Source organism: Oryctolagus cuniculus, chromosome 17 (genome assembly GCF_964237555.1).
Source record: "Oryctolagus cuniculus chromosome 17, mOryCun1.1, whole genome shotgun sequence".
Classification (NCBI taxonomy): domain Eukaryota; kingdom Metazoa; phylum Chordata; class Mammalia; order Lagomorpha; family Leporidae; genus Oryctolagus; species Oryctolagus cuniculus.
The window spans coordinates 5,914,358-5,930,540 of NC_091448.1; the positions used below are offsets into that span (position 1 = coordinate 5,914,358).

Consider the following 16,183-nt stretch of genomic DNA (forward strand, 5'->3'; position numbering starts at 1 on the left):
GGGAGCCAGTCCTGGGAAGACCTTGCCATTCCCTGTGGGTGTCCAGCAGCCTGGGAATTGCACCTGCCAAATATGGCCTTCCTAGTTCCCCGGGAGACGGGAGCGGTTCAGACACACTTGCAACACGTTTGCAGGGAAAGGACCCAGCGAGACTGGGAGAGCGTGGCCATTGAGGGTGGGGGGATGAATAGGCAAGTCCTAAGCTGTGAACGAGAAAATGAGAGGAACCAGACTGAATGTGGAAGGAGTGGAGAAGATTTTGGGGGAGGTGAGGGAGCAGTGAGCCACGCAACAGGACAGGGACATTGGGAAAGTCCTCCCTGGAAACCTCGAGAGATGCACCTTGCAGCCCCTGCTGTGAGCTCGCAGCTCACGGCCACTCCAGGGGCAGTGCGAAGACCTTCGAGAGTCTGGAGTCGAGACACGCCCTTGGCTGTGCACGGAGGAGCAGCGAGATACTGGGAGAGGCCCAGGGACCCACACAGACCCTGGCTAGTGGAGTCTCTGGGTATCCTGGAGGCAGCCCAGGTCAGTTGCAGCTTAATTTCACGCTGCTCCCTGTGCTCAGTCTCAGGGAGGAGAAGAAGGGGACAGAAGCCAGGTGGAGTCCCTGGCTGGATTCCTGGACCCCTGGGGAGTTTGCGGGCCCGTTCTTTCCTGGCTCAAACACAAAGTGAATTTGCACTAGAAACTGCTGAGGCCCAGGCCTCCTGGAGCCCCTTGGAGGATTGCAGCGTCTGGGACACAGGACCTCGGCAGGAGCCGGGCTCTCGTACCTGCCAGCCACACTGGAGACGGGGAGCCTGTCTCAGCTCAACCACCGTCCACAGCCCGGCATCTCCGCTCCCCTCTGCAGCGGCCGTCCTGAGCTACACCTCAGAAGGGGGCTGCGGGCAGAGGCGCCCTCCATCTTGGGCCCCAACAGGTGCATTTGAGGCCTCTGAGGAGGAAGCACCCTGCGTGGTGAGTGGGCAGGTGGGACCTACAGGGTACCGGCTCCGGGCGCTCTCTTTCCCTGCTCCTCAGCCTCCCTGGGGGGCAGCACACACAGCTGAGGCCGTCCGTCCCCAAGGCCACCGGGAAATGTTTAATTGCTTTCTAAGAGAATTGTCACCTCCTTCTGGTATCCTCGCCCTCGCCACGCCTTCCCCAACCACTGGAGGTGCTGACTCCGGGAGGGAGGGCCGAAGACCTGCGCTCGCTGGCTTTGTCCCAAAGTAACCAGGAGCCCCGGGCTGCCGGGCAGCTCCCTTCTCCAAACACAGGGCTGTGCCGCCTTCACGGAGAAAAAGAGCCCTGTGTTTGGGGGAAGAGCCGTGCATTCTGCCGGGAGCCAGGCGCTGATGGGCAGCAGATGGATGATGGCCCGGGCGGGCTGAGCCAGCAGGACCTGGGAGCGAGCAGACAGCGCAAGCCCAGGCGGGCTGGAGCCAGGCGGGGAAAGTGAAATACTGGGCCGGTTGGAGGCCTGCATCCCGGGACTTAAGTCAGCGTCCTGTGTGACTGGATTTAGGCAGGACCTGGGAGAGGAGACCCCCAAATCTGTGTTGCTTCAAACATCTTAGGGATGTCGTCCTCACACACAGCCCAAGGTGGACATGGCTGGTTGGCCAGCGGCTCTCCTCTGCCCGGTGATTCAGAGCCTGGGGCGGCTCTGTCTCTGGGCCCTGCCATTCCCCAGGGCCTCCTCATCACCTGCCTCCAGCTGCCAGAGGGGAGGATCTTGCCCTGGCTCAGCAGCGGGGCTCTGCTCCCATCCTATTGGTGAGAACCCATCACGTGACCACACTGCCTCGCAAGGGCACCTGGGAAATATGGTCTCTGCTCCCTTAGGGACAGCTCTGCAGGGTGAAAGGGATGAGGGCGGTGGGGACTGTGGGAGACAGCGGGCCATCCCTAGCACAGGACGAAGCCCAGGTATTTCGGTTGGGGAGGGAGGGAGGGAGAGGAAGAGGGAGAAAGAGAGAGAGAAAGTCCCGGAAGGGCAGTTCGAGGGTCAGCTTGGGGAGACCTGCCCAGCTCACCTGCTGGAGACAGCTTCATTCTGCTTTTGCCACAGCCTGGAAGACCTGACGGCGTCAGAGCCGGGCAGAAACGCGGGGCAGGGTTAGCAGAGAAGCCAGTGTAGAGGAAACTGGGCTTGTCTTCTGGCCAAATCGGTGCCCCGCGTGGTTCCCCCAGCCATGGTGGGGCGACCAGGCCTCAGCTCCTGCCATAAGCTCCAGAGGTCTCCGGCCACCCTCTGCAGGCTCCTTGTTCTTGAAGCCCCAGGGAACCGGACCCTGAGCAGAGGCCCAAAGCTGTGCACAAGGGTGTCACCAGCTGTCCCCGTGTCATGGAGCTCACGCGCTAATGGCCCTGGCCTGCCTCCCTGACACCCCCAGCCCTGCACTCTGGAGTTCCCACCTCCCACTCTCCCACCTCACCCCTCCTCACACACACACCCCGAGGGAGGAGGCAGGCCTGGGCCCAGTGACCTCTGGACAGGCAGCCCCTGGGTTTGCCCTGGCCATCGCTTGGTCACCCGGCTCCTGGCTTGTCCCCACAGATGCCCTGACATGGGACACTGGGGAGCACGCAGAGGGGGGAAGACCCAGCTCCTGGCCCCATCTCTCAGCCTGGCCTCTTGCTTCCCTGAGGGGCTGATCCTTAACAGGTATCTTACCCCTCTCCAGGCCTGTTCCTTACATCAAGGCCAAGTGGAGCACCGCCTCTCCCCTGCAGCCGCACAGTGCCGGCCTTACCTGCCGGGCCTCCACGGAGCAGCACGGCCACTGGTACCTCTGCCCGCCTGTCCCCGCAGGAGCTGAGTCAGCCGCCTCCCCCTCAGCCCTGGCCTTTGCTGTCAGCCGTGAGTTGCAGGCCCTTGAAGAGGTCCAGAGGGTCCCTCTGTCTGCAGCCAATCAACTCAGTCCCAGCTCCCAGGGGAAGGCACCTGCCCGGCCTTGCACTTTTCCCCTCCCCTGGGGTCCTGGGGCTGGGGGCAGCAAGAGGCTTGGCAGGACTGTCCGCGGGCCACCGGCATGTGGGTGGTCGGAGGGCTTAGAAGGCCCTCAAGATTCTGAGTGCAAGGCCACAGGGTGGGGTTTGGCACAGCCAGGGTGGTAAGGCACGTGCCTGGGGGGGGCCTGCCCATCTTGGGCCTTGCAAAGATCAAAGCAAAATATCCTTCCTGCCTTTTTTAAAAAAAAAAAAATTGTTTATTTGAAAGGCAGAGCTAGAGGAGGGGGCAGAGACAGAGAGAGAATCTTCTACCCGCTGTTCACTCCCCAGATGGCTGCTGTGACGGGGCGGGCCCAGGCTGAAGGTGGGAGCCGGAATTCTACCCAGCTCTCCCACATGAGGTGGGGCCCGAGTACCTGGGCCGTCTTCCACTGCTCTCCCAGGTGCTCATACGGGATGCCAGTGTCGTACCTGCTATGCTTGCCCATACGTATCAAGGCCGTGGATAGCAGTGGCCACTTGTCAGGCCCTGAACAGGTGCACGGAGTCCGATGGTGAACCCCACAGCTTGGCTGGAGCACGGCTGGTGGGGTGCGGGGGCGGGGGTAGGCTGCAGAGACGGAGCTGAGAGGCCAGGAGCGGGAAGCCCCCCACCCCGGGCTGGCTACGCCGGGCAGTCAGGATTCCTCCCGGAGCAGAGGAGGGCTGCCCGCAGCGACAGAGCCAGGCCTGCATGGGGGAGGGGGGAGGATTCTGGCACCAAGAGAGGGTGGGACCAGCCTGGAGGAGAGAGGAGGGGACCTAGGGCTGCAATCCTGGAGCGGGAGGAAGGTCCAGGAGCAAGGCTCCCCCAACCCCACCGATAATCCACTACTGATTCCTTAATAACACCCAAGTGTGCCTCTGCCTGCTCTGCTTTGGCACCAAGCACTCTGCCAAAGGAGAGCTTTGTCTCGTAAGTGCACCGTTGGGCATTCGCTCCCCTGAGCCCTCCGCTTCTCCCTCCCAACCCCACATCCTCCGACCTCTGCCTGACACCAGATAGGGCTGAACCTGTATTGTAGCCACTGTGTTTCTTCCCACAGATGCACACCTTCTAAAAATATTTGTTTATTTGAAAGGAAGAGTTAGAGAGAGAGAGAGAGAGAGAGGTCTTCCTCCTGCTGGTTCACTCCCCAAAATGGCCGCAATGGCAGGGGCTGGTCCAGGCTGAAGCCAGGAGCCTGGAGCTCCATCCGGGTCTCCCACGTGGGTGCAGGGGCCCACAGACTCGGACCATCTTCCACTGCCTTTCCAGGTGCGTTAGCAGGGAGCTGGATCAGAAGTGGAGCAGCCGGGACTCAAATCGGCACCCATATGGGATCCGGAGTCTTTGACTTCAGCTTAACCCGCTGCACCTCCACGCCGGCCCCACATACACACTTATTAAAAAGTTCAGTTTCTAAATTAGGCGTAGGAAGAGACTATTAATCCACCAGAACAGTCCTAGCAATGTACTGTGACACAAGCTACCCCGGCAGCGTCTCTGGAGCTGTCCTGGAGCCGCGGCCACCGTGAGAGCGACCATGGCCCTTTGGCACCCGCGCTCAGGCCCCGGATGCAGGAGCAGGGGTGCGGGCGGCGGCTCGGATTGGCCACCGCTGCCAAGAGCGCTCTTTCAGGGAAAAGGCGAAAATTCTCATTTACCGAGAGAGAGGGGGAAAGAAACCACCGTCATATGGCGAGCCGCTGAGAGCCGCAGTGGGAGTGAATTTTCTGTCCTGAAGTTGGGGAGAAGGAAACCCCAAGGAGCGCTTGATGGAAGAAGGGGGGGGGGGTCTGTGTTTCACTCTCTCCTCCTGCCCCACCCACGCTGTTGTTTCTGCCTTGGCTGCTCAGCCCAGGACCCCACTGTACCCCCACCCCCACTGGAGGAAACAGGAGGGGAGGAGGCGGAGCCGCGGGACACTCAGAGGAGGTGTGGGGCCCCTGCCCACCCGGCCTCCGGCAGCGAGAGGAGCAGGGGTGCTGAGGGCCAGTCCCCTCCCTCCCTGGACTCTGTTGCCCGGTGATGTGTAAGAGGAGGCTGATGGAGCATCGTGGCTCCCGTCAGCTGTGGCCACACCCCCGCCACGTGGCCCAAGGTGTTCGCAGGAAGCAGAAACTGCACTTGGAAAAGTCAACAGCCACACCTGCTGCTCTGTCTGCCGGGCCGGTGCGGCCCTTCCACACTGTGGTTCTAGGGGAAACCGAGGCAGGAAGGGTGGGGCCGTGGCCAAGCGGCCATTTTGGGAGGCAGTTTCTTCTGCTTCTTTGTCTCCACAGGACCACGGAAGGAGTCCCGGACACCCAGCTGACCAGCAGCACCCAGGGGAGTCTGCATCACCACAGCCAGGGTTGCTGGCGGCCCACGCCCTTGTGGCTGCACCCCCTCCCCGCCCCCATAAATAGCCCTAGCTTTGCTTACGGAGTTAGGGAATTTGGAATGCTGGGTGAGAGTGCAGAGCCGGGGTACTGTGAGGAGATTTGAGGTCTGTACCACAGGGGGTGTCAGAGGAGGGGAGTGGCCTAGGCTTCCTCATCACCCCCCAGACTCGCTGCAGGCCGCTGTGTCGTGGACAGCGGTCAGGTGGCCGCAGAGTCCTGCACAAGTAGAGTGAGCAAGGTGGGTGGGGAAGGGGGCAGGGAGGGTGCTGTCCCCAGTCACCCTATTCCCCTCATACCACTCCTGGGGCGCCTCGGAAATCCTGGGCCCCAGGGCGGAGCCCCCGCGGGTGCGGCGCTATCGTGAGCGGAGTGGTGGAGTCCCAGGGTGCGACACCCCCGTGGACTCGGGGGGGACAGTGATCCCCTCTGCCTCCAGTCCTCGTCCTGCTCCCCAGAAGGGCCCCAGGGGGCGTGCCCATTTCTCCTCCTCCAGTCCCAGGGCACCTGCTCAGGTGTGTGCCGCTCCTCCACCCACCATCCTGGGCTCCCTGGCTGGGGTGCGGCCACCCCGGCTCCTGGGTCATCAGTGCATTCAGACTCCCAGCCTGCCCTGGAAAGTCTCCCACGCGGGCACCAGCTCACTCTCGGCTCCATCTTCCGTCACCGGCAGCCCCTGCCACCTGCCATGTCCGTTGTTGCGTAGAATCAAGGCGGGGTGTTCCTGAGTGCTTGGGCACGTAGCGCACAGCCTGCGCCTCGTTTCTCCCTGTGCCTTGCCCACGAAGGCTCCCTGCACAGAATTCAGAGATGAACAGACCTGGGTTCGAATCCTGCCTCCTCTGTGAACTGGTTGTATTGCTGGGGTTTAAATCTTTGGGCCGTTAGCATGCCCCTCTATAAAGTGGGTGTAGCATCAATCCTCGCCTGGTGGGGTTAGTCTGGGGGATTTTAGGAGATGGGGACTAGAAAAACCTGAGCCAGGGCTGGCGCTGTGGTATGGTAGGTTTTAGCATCCACCTGCAGCACCGGCATCCCATATGGGCAGCAGTTCGAGTCCCAGCTGCTCCACTTCCAATCCAGCTCTCTGCTGTGGCCTAGGTAAGCAGTGGAAGATGGCCCAAGTCTTTGGGGCTCCTGTACCCACGTGGGAGACCCAGAGGAAGCTCCTGGTTCCTGGCTTCAGATCAGTGCAGCTCTGTCTGTTGCAGCAATTTGGGGAGTAAACCAGCGAATGGAAGACCTCTCTCTGTCTCTCTCTGTCTCTCTCTGTCTCTGTCTGTCTCTCTCTCTCTGTCTCTCTGTTACTATGACTCTCAAGTAGGTATAAATAAATCTTTAAAAAAAATACTGAGCCAGTGGCCTGCTCATTGGACATGCTTGAAGGACGTGGCCTGGCCCGGTCCTGCTGGGTGCCCCGCCCCCTTCCTCACTGGGAGCAGAGAGCGTGGGGAGTGGAAGGGACCGTGGATCCCATCGAGTCCAACCTCCAGGTTTTACAGACAAGGAACCGAGGTGGTACCTGGAAGGGCCTCACCCGGCAAACCCCGCCTCTCTGTGTTGCCAGGATGAGCCCCCTGGAGGTGCAGGCACCCCAAGGCTCAGCCGTGTGGCTGGAAGTCCACGGAGCCAGGGACAAATGTTCCAGAAGAAGCCAGGGGCTCCCCTGGGCCAGGCCCACCTGCCCCACTCACTAGGGCCAGGCCCTCCGTCTCCGCCCTGAGGGCTGACCTGTGGGCTGATGATCATCCTTGAGTCCTGTAAGGGTGCAGACACTGCTGATAACACACCAGGCACAGGTGTGCACACACATGTAGTCACACATGCACGCACACATGTGCACACACATGCACACACCAGACCCACTGCGCACAGCAGATACACGTGGACATGTGCAAACATGCACTCCGGACATGCACGCACACACATCAGAACACATGTGCACACACACGCACACCAGGCACACGTGTGGACATGCATGCAACAAGACGCAGGCACACACATGCACTAGATACAGAGGTCTTGGTGACCCGGAGGGATGGGGTTAAGGCTGTTTGCAGGCTTCGTCCCTGAGCCCTGGTCCGCACGGTGCAGGGTGGGGGCCTTGGAAGTCCTTCACTGAGGAAAACCCTCTGCCCTTGTCCCCAGTGACCACCCTGGAGCTGGCAGCCACCCCCAAAGAGGAAACGCAGCTCTGAGAACAGGTGCACCTGCACCCGCAGGACCTTCCTGCCCCAACGCTCTACGCCACCACATTCCCAGGCCCGGTCTCAGCCATGCAGTAGGTGGCAGGAGCACGTCCAGTCACCCCTGTCCAGCAGCCTTCATGGTGATGCTCTGTCCCCAGCCCCTTCCCCCTAATCCCCGCACACCCCTGAGAGACCCCGACCCTCGTCCTTCTCCCATGGACAAAGAGCACTCCCCCACAGGCACCCGGGGGCCGAGCAGCTCTCCGAGGCCATGACCTTGCACTCAGAGCCACCCCGCCCCTCCCAGCGCCAGCAGCCGTTGGGGTAGTGCCAGGCGTCTCTGTGGTGGCCTCCACCCGCCCGCCCTGCCTGCTAAATATACCTCCCGAGGAGTCCGGGAAGGAACCACCCAGGCGTAATTAACCCTGGCCCCCCGGCAGCCGGCAAGGAGATCGGACAGGTGGGAGGGGCCCCCGCACCAGGCTGGGGAGATGATGGGCTGGCCTGTGGGAGGGGACTCAGGATGCCCTCACGGCCTCCCCGCCAGGCCACCCTCTCTGCCCAGCAGGAGGGAACGGGGAAGGGGCGGGGCGGGCACTTGTGTGCCTCTGAGCTCCAATCTCAAGGCAGGCACCCGCGAATCCAGGCCTCCTCCCGCTTTCTCCAGGAGGAGCCAAAGGCCCAGGGCTCTTCTCAAGAGAAGGGAGGGGTGGCCTGGCAGGTGCCCATTCTGTCCCCTGTGAGAGCGGGGGGAGGGCAGCCCTGTGACGTGGCAGGTTACGCTGCCACCCTGGTGCCAGCATCCACATCAGAGTGCCAGTTCGAGTCCTGGTTGCTTCACTTCTGATCTGGCTTCCTTGCTAATGTGCCCGGGGAGACAGTGAGTGATGAGCCAAGGGCTTGGGCCTTGCCACCCATGTGGGAGCCCCAGATGGAGTTCTGGGCTCCTGGCTTCAGCCTGGCCCAGTCCTGGGTGTTGCAGTCATTGCGGGGAAGTAAACCAGCGGATGGAAAATCTCTCTGACACTCTGCCTTTCAAATAAGTCTTAAAAAAAAAAGTCTTGGGGCAGGTCCAGACACGGGGGTGGGCACCTTGTGGTGACACTGGATCCCTTCCCGCCCTCTCCTCTGGCCACGGCACTTCTCCACCTGGGCCCATCTGCCCACGAGCCCCAGAGCTCAGCATGGCCCTCCAGGGAGGTGGGTTGGAGTTGGGGACTGCAGGCTGGGGCAGGAGGTAAGAGGTAGAAGCCCAAAGGCCCATCCTTCTGCTTTGTGGCAAGAGGGAGGGACTTGGTGTGGCTCCAGGGACCCCCTCTGGGAGCAAGCGTGGCAGACAAGGGATGGAGCCCCAGGTCCCCTTCCCGCTCTGCTCCTGACCACCTGCCCCGCCCCTCCCTTGGGCTGGATGCCCAAGGTGCTGCCAGGGACAGGAGCCACTGCTGGGGGGAAGGCGGACCCTGGTGGAGCTGCACTGGGGTAGGGGCAGGCAGGGCCCCAGCTGCCCCAGACACACTGACTGAGGCCCTGGGGTCTGCCCCCAGGTAGGCCGAGCCCCCCACAGTGGGCAGGGCAGGAAGAGGGGCTCACTGGCCCCTGCCACAGGGGGATGGAGAGAGGCAGGTGACGAAAGGCCCTCACACTGCGCTTTGCCCGGATGCACTCTGGAAGCTGCAGAACACGACATCCTGCACTGGCCAGCCCTGGTGGGCAGGTGATGTGGCTCTGGGGAACAGCTGAGCCCTCCCACCCAGGGACTCCCCGCTGACCGTGGCTCCCAGGACAGACCAGGCTTCAATGTGAGAACTTGATCTTGTAAATCTGGCTTAGAGCCGGGCCCTGTGTGGTGCAGCCAGTCCTGCAGCGCCCCCTGCTGTCTGCGCCAACAGGGCCAACAGGGCTGTGCGAAAGCAGGAGTTGGATCCAGGTGGGCCCTCCTCCAGGAAGCCCCCCACCAGGCCCAGGGGAGGCGAGGTGAGATCAGCAGGACACCCCCTTGCCAAAGAGCATCCGTGGTTCCTGTTAGTCTATCTTCAGCCCAGCCCGCCGAGGGGTCAAAGTTTAGAAAACGTGGTCTTGCTTCCTGGGGGGCTTCACCCCTGGGCCAGATTCTGCAGGATTTCCCAAGATGACTGTCTCCCTGTCCCCATCACACCTGCCTTGCAGAGTCAGGGGTTGCAGGGCTCCCTGTGGAGACCTGGGAGCCACAGCTGGAACCCCACGGCTGCCTTGTGTCCAACCAGCTTGCCTGCTACATCGGCCCACACCACGGTCCCAGTGGGTCCCCCCGAGTTCACATGTTGGAAATTTCATCCCCAACTCACACCCGTGTCGATGGCATTTGGAGGTGAGGTCTTTGGGGGTGATTAGGGTTGGGAGAGGTCATGAGGGTGGGTGTCAGTAGCTTTGAAAGAAGAGGAAGAAGGGCTAGAGCTGTGGCTTAGTTGGTTGGGCCTCCAACTGTGGCACCAGCATCCCATAAGGGCACCAGTTCAAGTCCCGGCTGCTCTTCTTCTGATCCAGCTCGCTGCTCATAGTCTGGGAAAGCAGTGGAGGATGGCCCAAGTGCTTGGGCCCCTGCACCTATGTGGGGGACCTGGAGCAGGCTCCTGGCTCCTGGCTTTGGTTTGGCCCAGCTCTGGCTGTTGTGGCCATTTGGGGAGTAAACCAGAGGATGGAAGACTTTTCTCTCTCTCTCTCTCTCTCTCTCTCTTTCTTTCTCTCTCTCTCTCTGTAACTCTGCCTCTCAAATAAATAAATAAATCTTTAAAAATGAGAGAGAAAGAAGAGGAAGAGGCCAGAGCTGGCGCACCTGCTCCGTCTCAGCGCGGGACGCCCTCTGCCGTGTTACGGTGCGGCAAGAAGGGCCCGCCCGCTGCCGAGCAGGTGGCAGCACCACACTCCTGGCTACCCAGCTTCCAGAACCAGGAGCCAAGTACGCTGCCGCTCTGTAGAAATGACCTGGTCTCAGCTGGATGTCGGGGGGCCGAGGCGACACCGGAGGTGCTGAGTGGGGACAGCGCCTGGAAGCACCTGGTGGGAGGAGACAGGAGCGCGAGGCGAACCCCACAGACCTGGAGTCCCGACCCCAAACGAAGATGGCCCCTGGGGCTGGAGCAGCGCAGGGGCCTGGGGGAGGCCCGGCCAGTGATAGGAGAACAGCCCCCCCCCCCCAAACAGAGGGGAGTGATGGAGCGAGGGGGCAGCCACCCAGCTGTGACGGGGAAGACACAGAGGGCAGGTGTTCGGAGCGGATTAACTCGCTCTCTAAGGCACACGGACGGCCAGCGGTCGGTTGGGGGTTTAGGAGCGGAAATGCATAGAAGAGTCAACCGGAGCGGATTTAAGAAGATTTTCCTTTGCATTTCAGCGGGGTGCTTGGCAAAGCAATGATGTCTCCATTTCATCAGGGAATGCAAGTGCATTGAAAAATGACCGTGACCCTGGTGCATTTTATTAGGAAAATAGATACCTTCCCTGCAGTCTGCTAAGTGTGGGACCATGGCAAGCATCCCCGAGGGGGCCTGCCTCTAACCCACTATGCTGTGCGTACCAGGATGGGGCTGGGGGCGTCAGGCAGGCTTGGGTTTGAGTCTCGGCACCACTGCTGGCCGGCTTTGGGGCTGTGGGCATGCCGCTGACCTGGGCTCAGTTTCCTCCGTCTGTAAGTAGGGCTGTTTGAACACACCGACGTTGCCTTAGCATTTGAGTACAGGTGAGGTCACTCACATTAACCCCGGATTCTGGCGGCTCATGGCTCCCACCTGTGCAAAACTCTACCTGCCTCAAACAGCCTCCCCCTCTCCCCCGCAACCCGTTGCTGGCTGTTCCTGGTCACATTGCAGCTCACAAGTCTGGCTGTGCCATCATCCTCACCCCCACGCCCAGGGGACCCGTGTCCTCTGCTTTCTGGGCACAGCTGAAACCCCCTGCTTGGGCGTCTTGCTCTGGGGTAAAGTGGAGAGGAAAGGGCGAGAGCTGGGCATGTATTCTGCACTGACTGTGTACCAGGCACACATCCAGGACCTGTGTCCTGGCCCTGAGGGGGAAGGTGGGGGCAGGGCAGGCCAGCCCCCCCTGCAGGGGAAAGGTCGGCTCGGTCTGACCGGGAAGCAGAAACAGCCCCCGCTCGGCCGCCTAATGTGTTTACCCAAGGCTGGAGCAGGTGGGAGTCCCATCTGCTAATCTCTCCCAGCTGCCACCCCAGGCCTGCAGCACGAGGACAGGGGCCCTGAGGGGGCTGCGGAGGGGCTAGGACACTTCCTTCCTCCTGTGGTGAGAGAAAGCCCCTTCTCCGTGGGGAGAGAGGTCAGCAGAGACGAAGGATCGCTTCCGGGGAATTCCTCCCTCCTGGCTCTGCTGGTGCAGCCCCAGTGCCCACTCTGGGCCCCAAACCTGCTCCAGCCCCAGGGCAGGGTGCACTGTAGAATCAGAGCAGGAGGCTCGGGACCCGAGGGGCTGCGTCTCCCCCTGGGCTGACCAGAGACAGGCCTGGCTCGCATCTGCTCTAAGCCCACCCCTTTCTGCAGGCCCTGGGCACTTCTCTCCCCCTAAAGACTCCCCCTCCCATCGCTCAGCCAAACAGGCTCGTTGCTCCAGCCCAGGAAATGCCCGGAGTCGTGTAGCTGTCTTCCTTTTCATTCCCTGGCATTCACTGGAAGCCAGACAGGTGATCCATGTGGACACCCAGAGGCAGGACCAGGAAAGGGGGTAGTCTGGGGATAACTCATCCACCCATCCACTCATCCGTCCACCCACCCACTCATCCACCCACCCACCCACCCACCCATCCACCCACCCACCCACTCATCCACCCACCCATCCACCCACCCACTCATCCATCCATCCATCCATTCATCCACCCACCCACCCATCCACTCATCCATCCATTCATCCACCCACCCACCCACCCACCCATCCACCAATCCACCCACCCACTCATCTACCAGTCCATCCACCCACCCGTGCAATCATCCACCCACCCACCCACCCATCCACTCATCCACTCATCCACCCACCCATCCATCCATCCATCCATTCATCCATCCACTCATCCACCAATCCATCCATCCATCCACCACCCACCCACCCATCCATCCATCCATCCATCCATTCATCCATCCACTCATCCACCCACCCACCCATCCACTCATCCAGCCACCCAGCCACCCATCCATCCATCCATCCATCCATCCATTCATCCATCCACTCATCCACCCACCCACCCATCCACTCATCCAGCCACCCAGCCACCCATCCACCAAGCCATCCATCCATCCACTCATCCACCCACCCACCCATCCACTCATCCAGCCACCCATCCATCCATCCATCCATCCACCACCCACCCACCCATCCATCCATCCATTCATCCATCCACTCATCCACCCACCCACCCATCCACTCATCCAGCCACCCATCCATTCATCCACCAAGCCATCCATCCATCCACTCATCCACCCACCCACCCATCCACTCATCCAGCCACCAACCCACTCACCTTTCATTCATTCATTTGGCCACAGCTGTTCCAGCACTCATCACACACCCGGAGAAACGCCCCTCACAAGAGAACGCCCACAGCAGCCAGTGCCATTCATCAGCACCCGGCATAACATCCCCCTTCCCCAGGAAGTGGGACTTTCTGGGGGAGTAAACATATGAATGGGCTAAGTTGCCCTCCTCTCTACCTGGAATCCGGAGGAAGAAACTCCCCCACCCCACGATTGCAAAGCAGGCTGCGGATGAGGTTTTGTTGGGCACAACGTCCAAGGCCCCCCGTGCATGTGGCCCCGAGCCCCTCCAGACCCCTGGCTGGGTTCCCTCCTCTACAGTTCCGCCCCCTTGGGGAGTTCAGGAAGCTTCAGCACAGGCCCCACCCCCACCCCTTCTGGCCGCGACCCCAGGGTGCAGAGCAGGTAGGCATCACGGATGACCTGCTGCACAGTGGCCCGGAAAGTCTTGCTGACAAAGCAGTAGAGGCCAAAGTTGACGACTGTGTTGAGCATGGCCGCCATGTTGGCCACGTCCAAGGCCAGGTGCACCCTCCAGTCCCGGTGGACGGGGGCCACGTACAGGTGATAGAGCATGACGATGATGCGGGGAGCCCAGAGGAGGGCGAAGAGCGAGGTGATGCCCAGGAGGATGGCCGTGCTCTTGCCCACCCGGGGCTGAAGCCCACTCTGGCCCCTCCGCCGCAGCTGGCAGATGATGGCGGAGTTGGTGACCAGGAACACGCCACAGGGGATGAAGTAGACCGTGAGGCAGTGAGCCCACTTGAGGACCTCGTCCAGGGTGCTGCGGGGCTCTGTGTCCCGCCACACGTCCAGCCACCAGTAGAAGGGGATCCCCGTCAGCAGGGCGGCGCTGAAGACAGCGGCGATGGCCCGACGGGTGCGGCCCGGGGTGGAGTTGGCGCGATGGTGCAGGGGGCGGCACAGGGCGTTGTAGCGGTCAAGTGTGAGCAGGACAGCGACCCAGACGGAGGCGTGGTTGGTGGCGAACTCCAGGATGTTAGCGGTGCGCACCACGGCCCGCGGCACCTGGCGGGCCAGCACGGCCCCCTGCAGGAGGAAGCCCATGAAGACGATGACCACCTGAGTCACGACGTCCGCGGCCGTGAGTGCCAGGAGGTAGTAGTAGGAGGGCTTCTTGGTTCTGGCGACGAGGCGGGCCAGGGCCACTGTGGTCAGCAGGTTGACTGACGGCAGCGGAGCCGGGGTGGGGGGGGGAGGGTCAGAGGTGTGCGTTAGACGGGGATGCACCTGTCCTTGTCAGTCCCCGCCCACATGTGCCAGAGGTGGTGCTGGCTGCTCGGTCCCTCCTTCCAGATCCTTCTCAGAACTGACTTTGCTGGGGAGGCCACCACAAGGCCAGCCCTGCCCTGTCCACCCACACACCACGGGTTCTGATTTGCCATTGCCCACACAGTAGTGTGGGTTCCAGTCCCGGCTGCTCCACTTCCGATCCAGCTCCCTGCTAATGCGCCTGGGAAAGCAGCGGAAGATGGCCCAAGTGCTTGGGCCCCTGCACCCACCCGGAAGACCTGGAGGAAGCTCCTGGCTCCTGGCTTTGGCTGGACCCAGCTCCGGCCATTGTAGCCCATTTGGGGAGTGAACCAGCTGCTGGAGGACCTCTTTCTCTGTCTCCCCCCCTCCCGTAACTCTGCCTTTCAAATAAATAAAACAAATCTTTAAAACAACAACAGTAAAAGGCCCCTGGGCGGTGGCATCTCCTGGGGTCTGGCTCTGTTGTTCTGCATCTCTTCCCTGGCCACAGAGAGGGGCTTGTTCACCTCTCCTACCCCGTGAGCACCCTCACCCCCACCCAAGCCTGCCTCTGATGGCAGAGGGTGGCGTGGGGGCTCACTGCTGGCACCTCTGGGAGGGTGCTGCCTGTTCTGGCTAAGTCTTGAGTTTCCCTCTGAGCACCCCTAGTCCTAGCCCCTCATTTTTACCCCCCTCTAGACTTTGCTCCCCAGAACACCCTCGTAATGGTGAGGGGTGACCTGCCCGGGGGTCTAGGACCCTGGGTCCCCGGCGTCAGCACGGAGGCCTGGCACCCCTTGAAGGAGGACCCCGATTTCCGGCCAAGTCCGGGCCCCAGACTCTGGCTCGGCACTCACCAGGCAGCCCCAGGCCCAGCAGGACGCTGTAGTAGATGACTGCTACGGTGCCAGCCACACACGGGGACTTCTCTGGGCTCTCTGGCCACTGCCCTCCGAAGTCCTGGCCCGGCCAGCTGCCATTGGGTGTGGGCGGCAGGGTGGGCGGCAGGGTCGTCGGCAGCGGCCCCGCTGCAGGGCAGGAGAGCAGGGTTAGTGTCTCTTTACTCCAGCTGGGGTCGTGCTGTCACACCCCCAGGCCATGCAGAGCCCAGTCGGGCCAGCCGATGGCCACATCTCCCACCAGGTAACTCCCTGCCAAGTCCACTGTCACCCCCACGCCAACGGCTCAGTGGCCCGGCTCCCCCTCTGGTGGGCAGAAGAGCGTCCTGCTGCCAGAGAGACCATTCCCCGATGGCGTGCACAGCAGAGGCCCTGAGTCAGGACCACAGGGGCCCTGTGCAAACGCGCTGAGCCGGCAGCCTGGGCCCCGGGGGTCTGCAGCAGGGCTCGAGCCACTGAGCCTTTCCCTGCAGCCTGGGCCTCCCCGGGGGGACTCCCAGCCGCAGCCCAGCCCCACGCAGCGACCATGCAGGCGGCCCGCCCTCCCGGTTCAAGGGCTTCCCTTGTCACAGTCCCCAGGCCCTTCTGGAGTGACCGCCATCTGCTCGCTCTGGCCCCTGCTCCCTTCCAACCTCGCCGTAAGTCCCGGCTGGACCTGGGGGAGGGGCAGCCCCTTGCTAAACCTAGTCCCCATCCCATCACACGCTTCCGCCTCCCCGTCCCGCCTCCAGACCCTTTACGGGTCTCCCGTCCCTCCCTGGCCCGCCACCTGCCGTGCCCGCCCCACCCCTGTGTCCGGATACCTTACCTGTCCCTGGTCCCTCAAGCCCCAAGCTCTTGGGTCCTGAGTCCCAGGTCACCTGTGGCTGCTCCTGGGGGTCTCCGCAGCTCCCTGTCAGCATCATTGGCCGCACCCCTGGGCACCCGGCTCTGCCGGCGGTGTTTGCTCCACGATTCTTGCACGGACGCCGAGCCTGAGACA

General features: G+C 62.0%; 1 protein-coding gene across 1 annotated transcript; it reads right to left on the reverse strand.

Moving 5' to 3' along the window:
• Nucleotides 1-13,317: 13,317 nt before the first annotated feature.
• Nucleotides 13,318-16,183, reverse strand: GPR142 (G protein-coupled receptor 142). The gene is made up of 3 exons (XM_051840588.2): nt 16,010-16,183; nt 15,160-15,330; nt 13,318-14,235 (listed from the first exon to the last, which is right to left on the reverse strand). The coding sequence occupies exons 1-3, from the start codon at nt 16,104-16,106 to the stop codon at nt 13,364-13,366; spliced, it is 1,140 nt and encodes a 379-aa protein (XP_051696548.2). The 5' UTR covers nt 16,107-16,183; the 3' UTR covers nt 13,318-13,363.

Bases quoted from the DNA above. Each gene is read 5' to 3' on its own strand.
- GPR142 (XM_051840588.2), bottom strand. From the start codon at position 16,106: ATGATGCTGACAGGGAGCTGCGGAGACCCCCAGGAGCAGCCACAGGTG. The intron at 15,331-16,009 runs GTAAGGTATCCG...CCTGCCCTGCAG, and splicing joins GCTTGAGGGACCAGGGACAG to CGGGGCCGCTGCCGACGACC. The intron at 14,236-15,159 runs GTGAGTGCCGAG...CGCTGCCGTCAG, and splicing joins GCTGGGCCTGGGGCTGCCTG to TCAACCTGCTGACCACAGTG.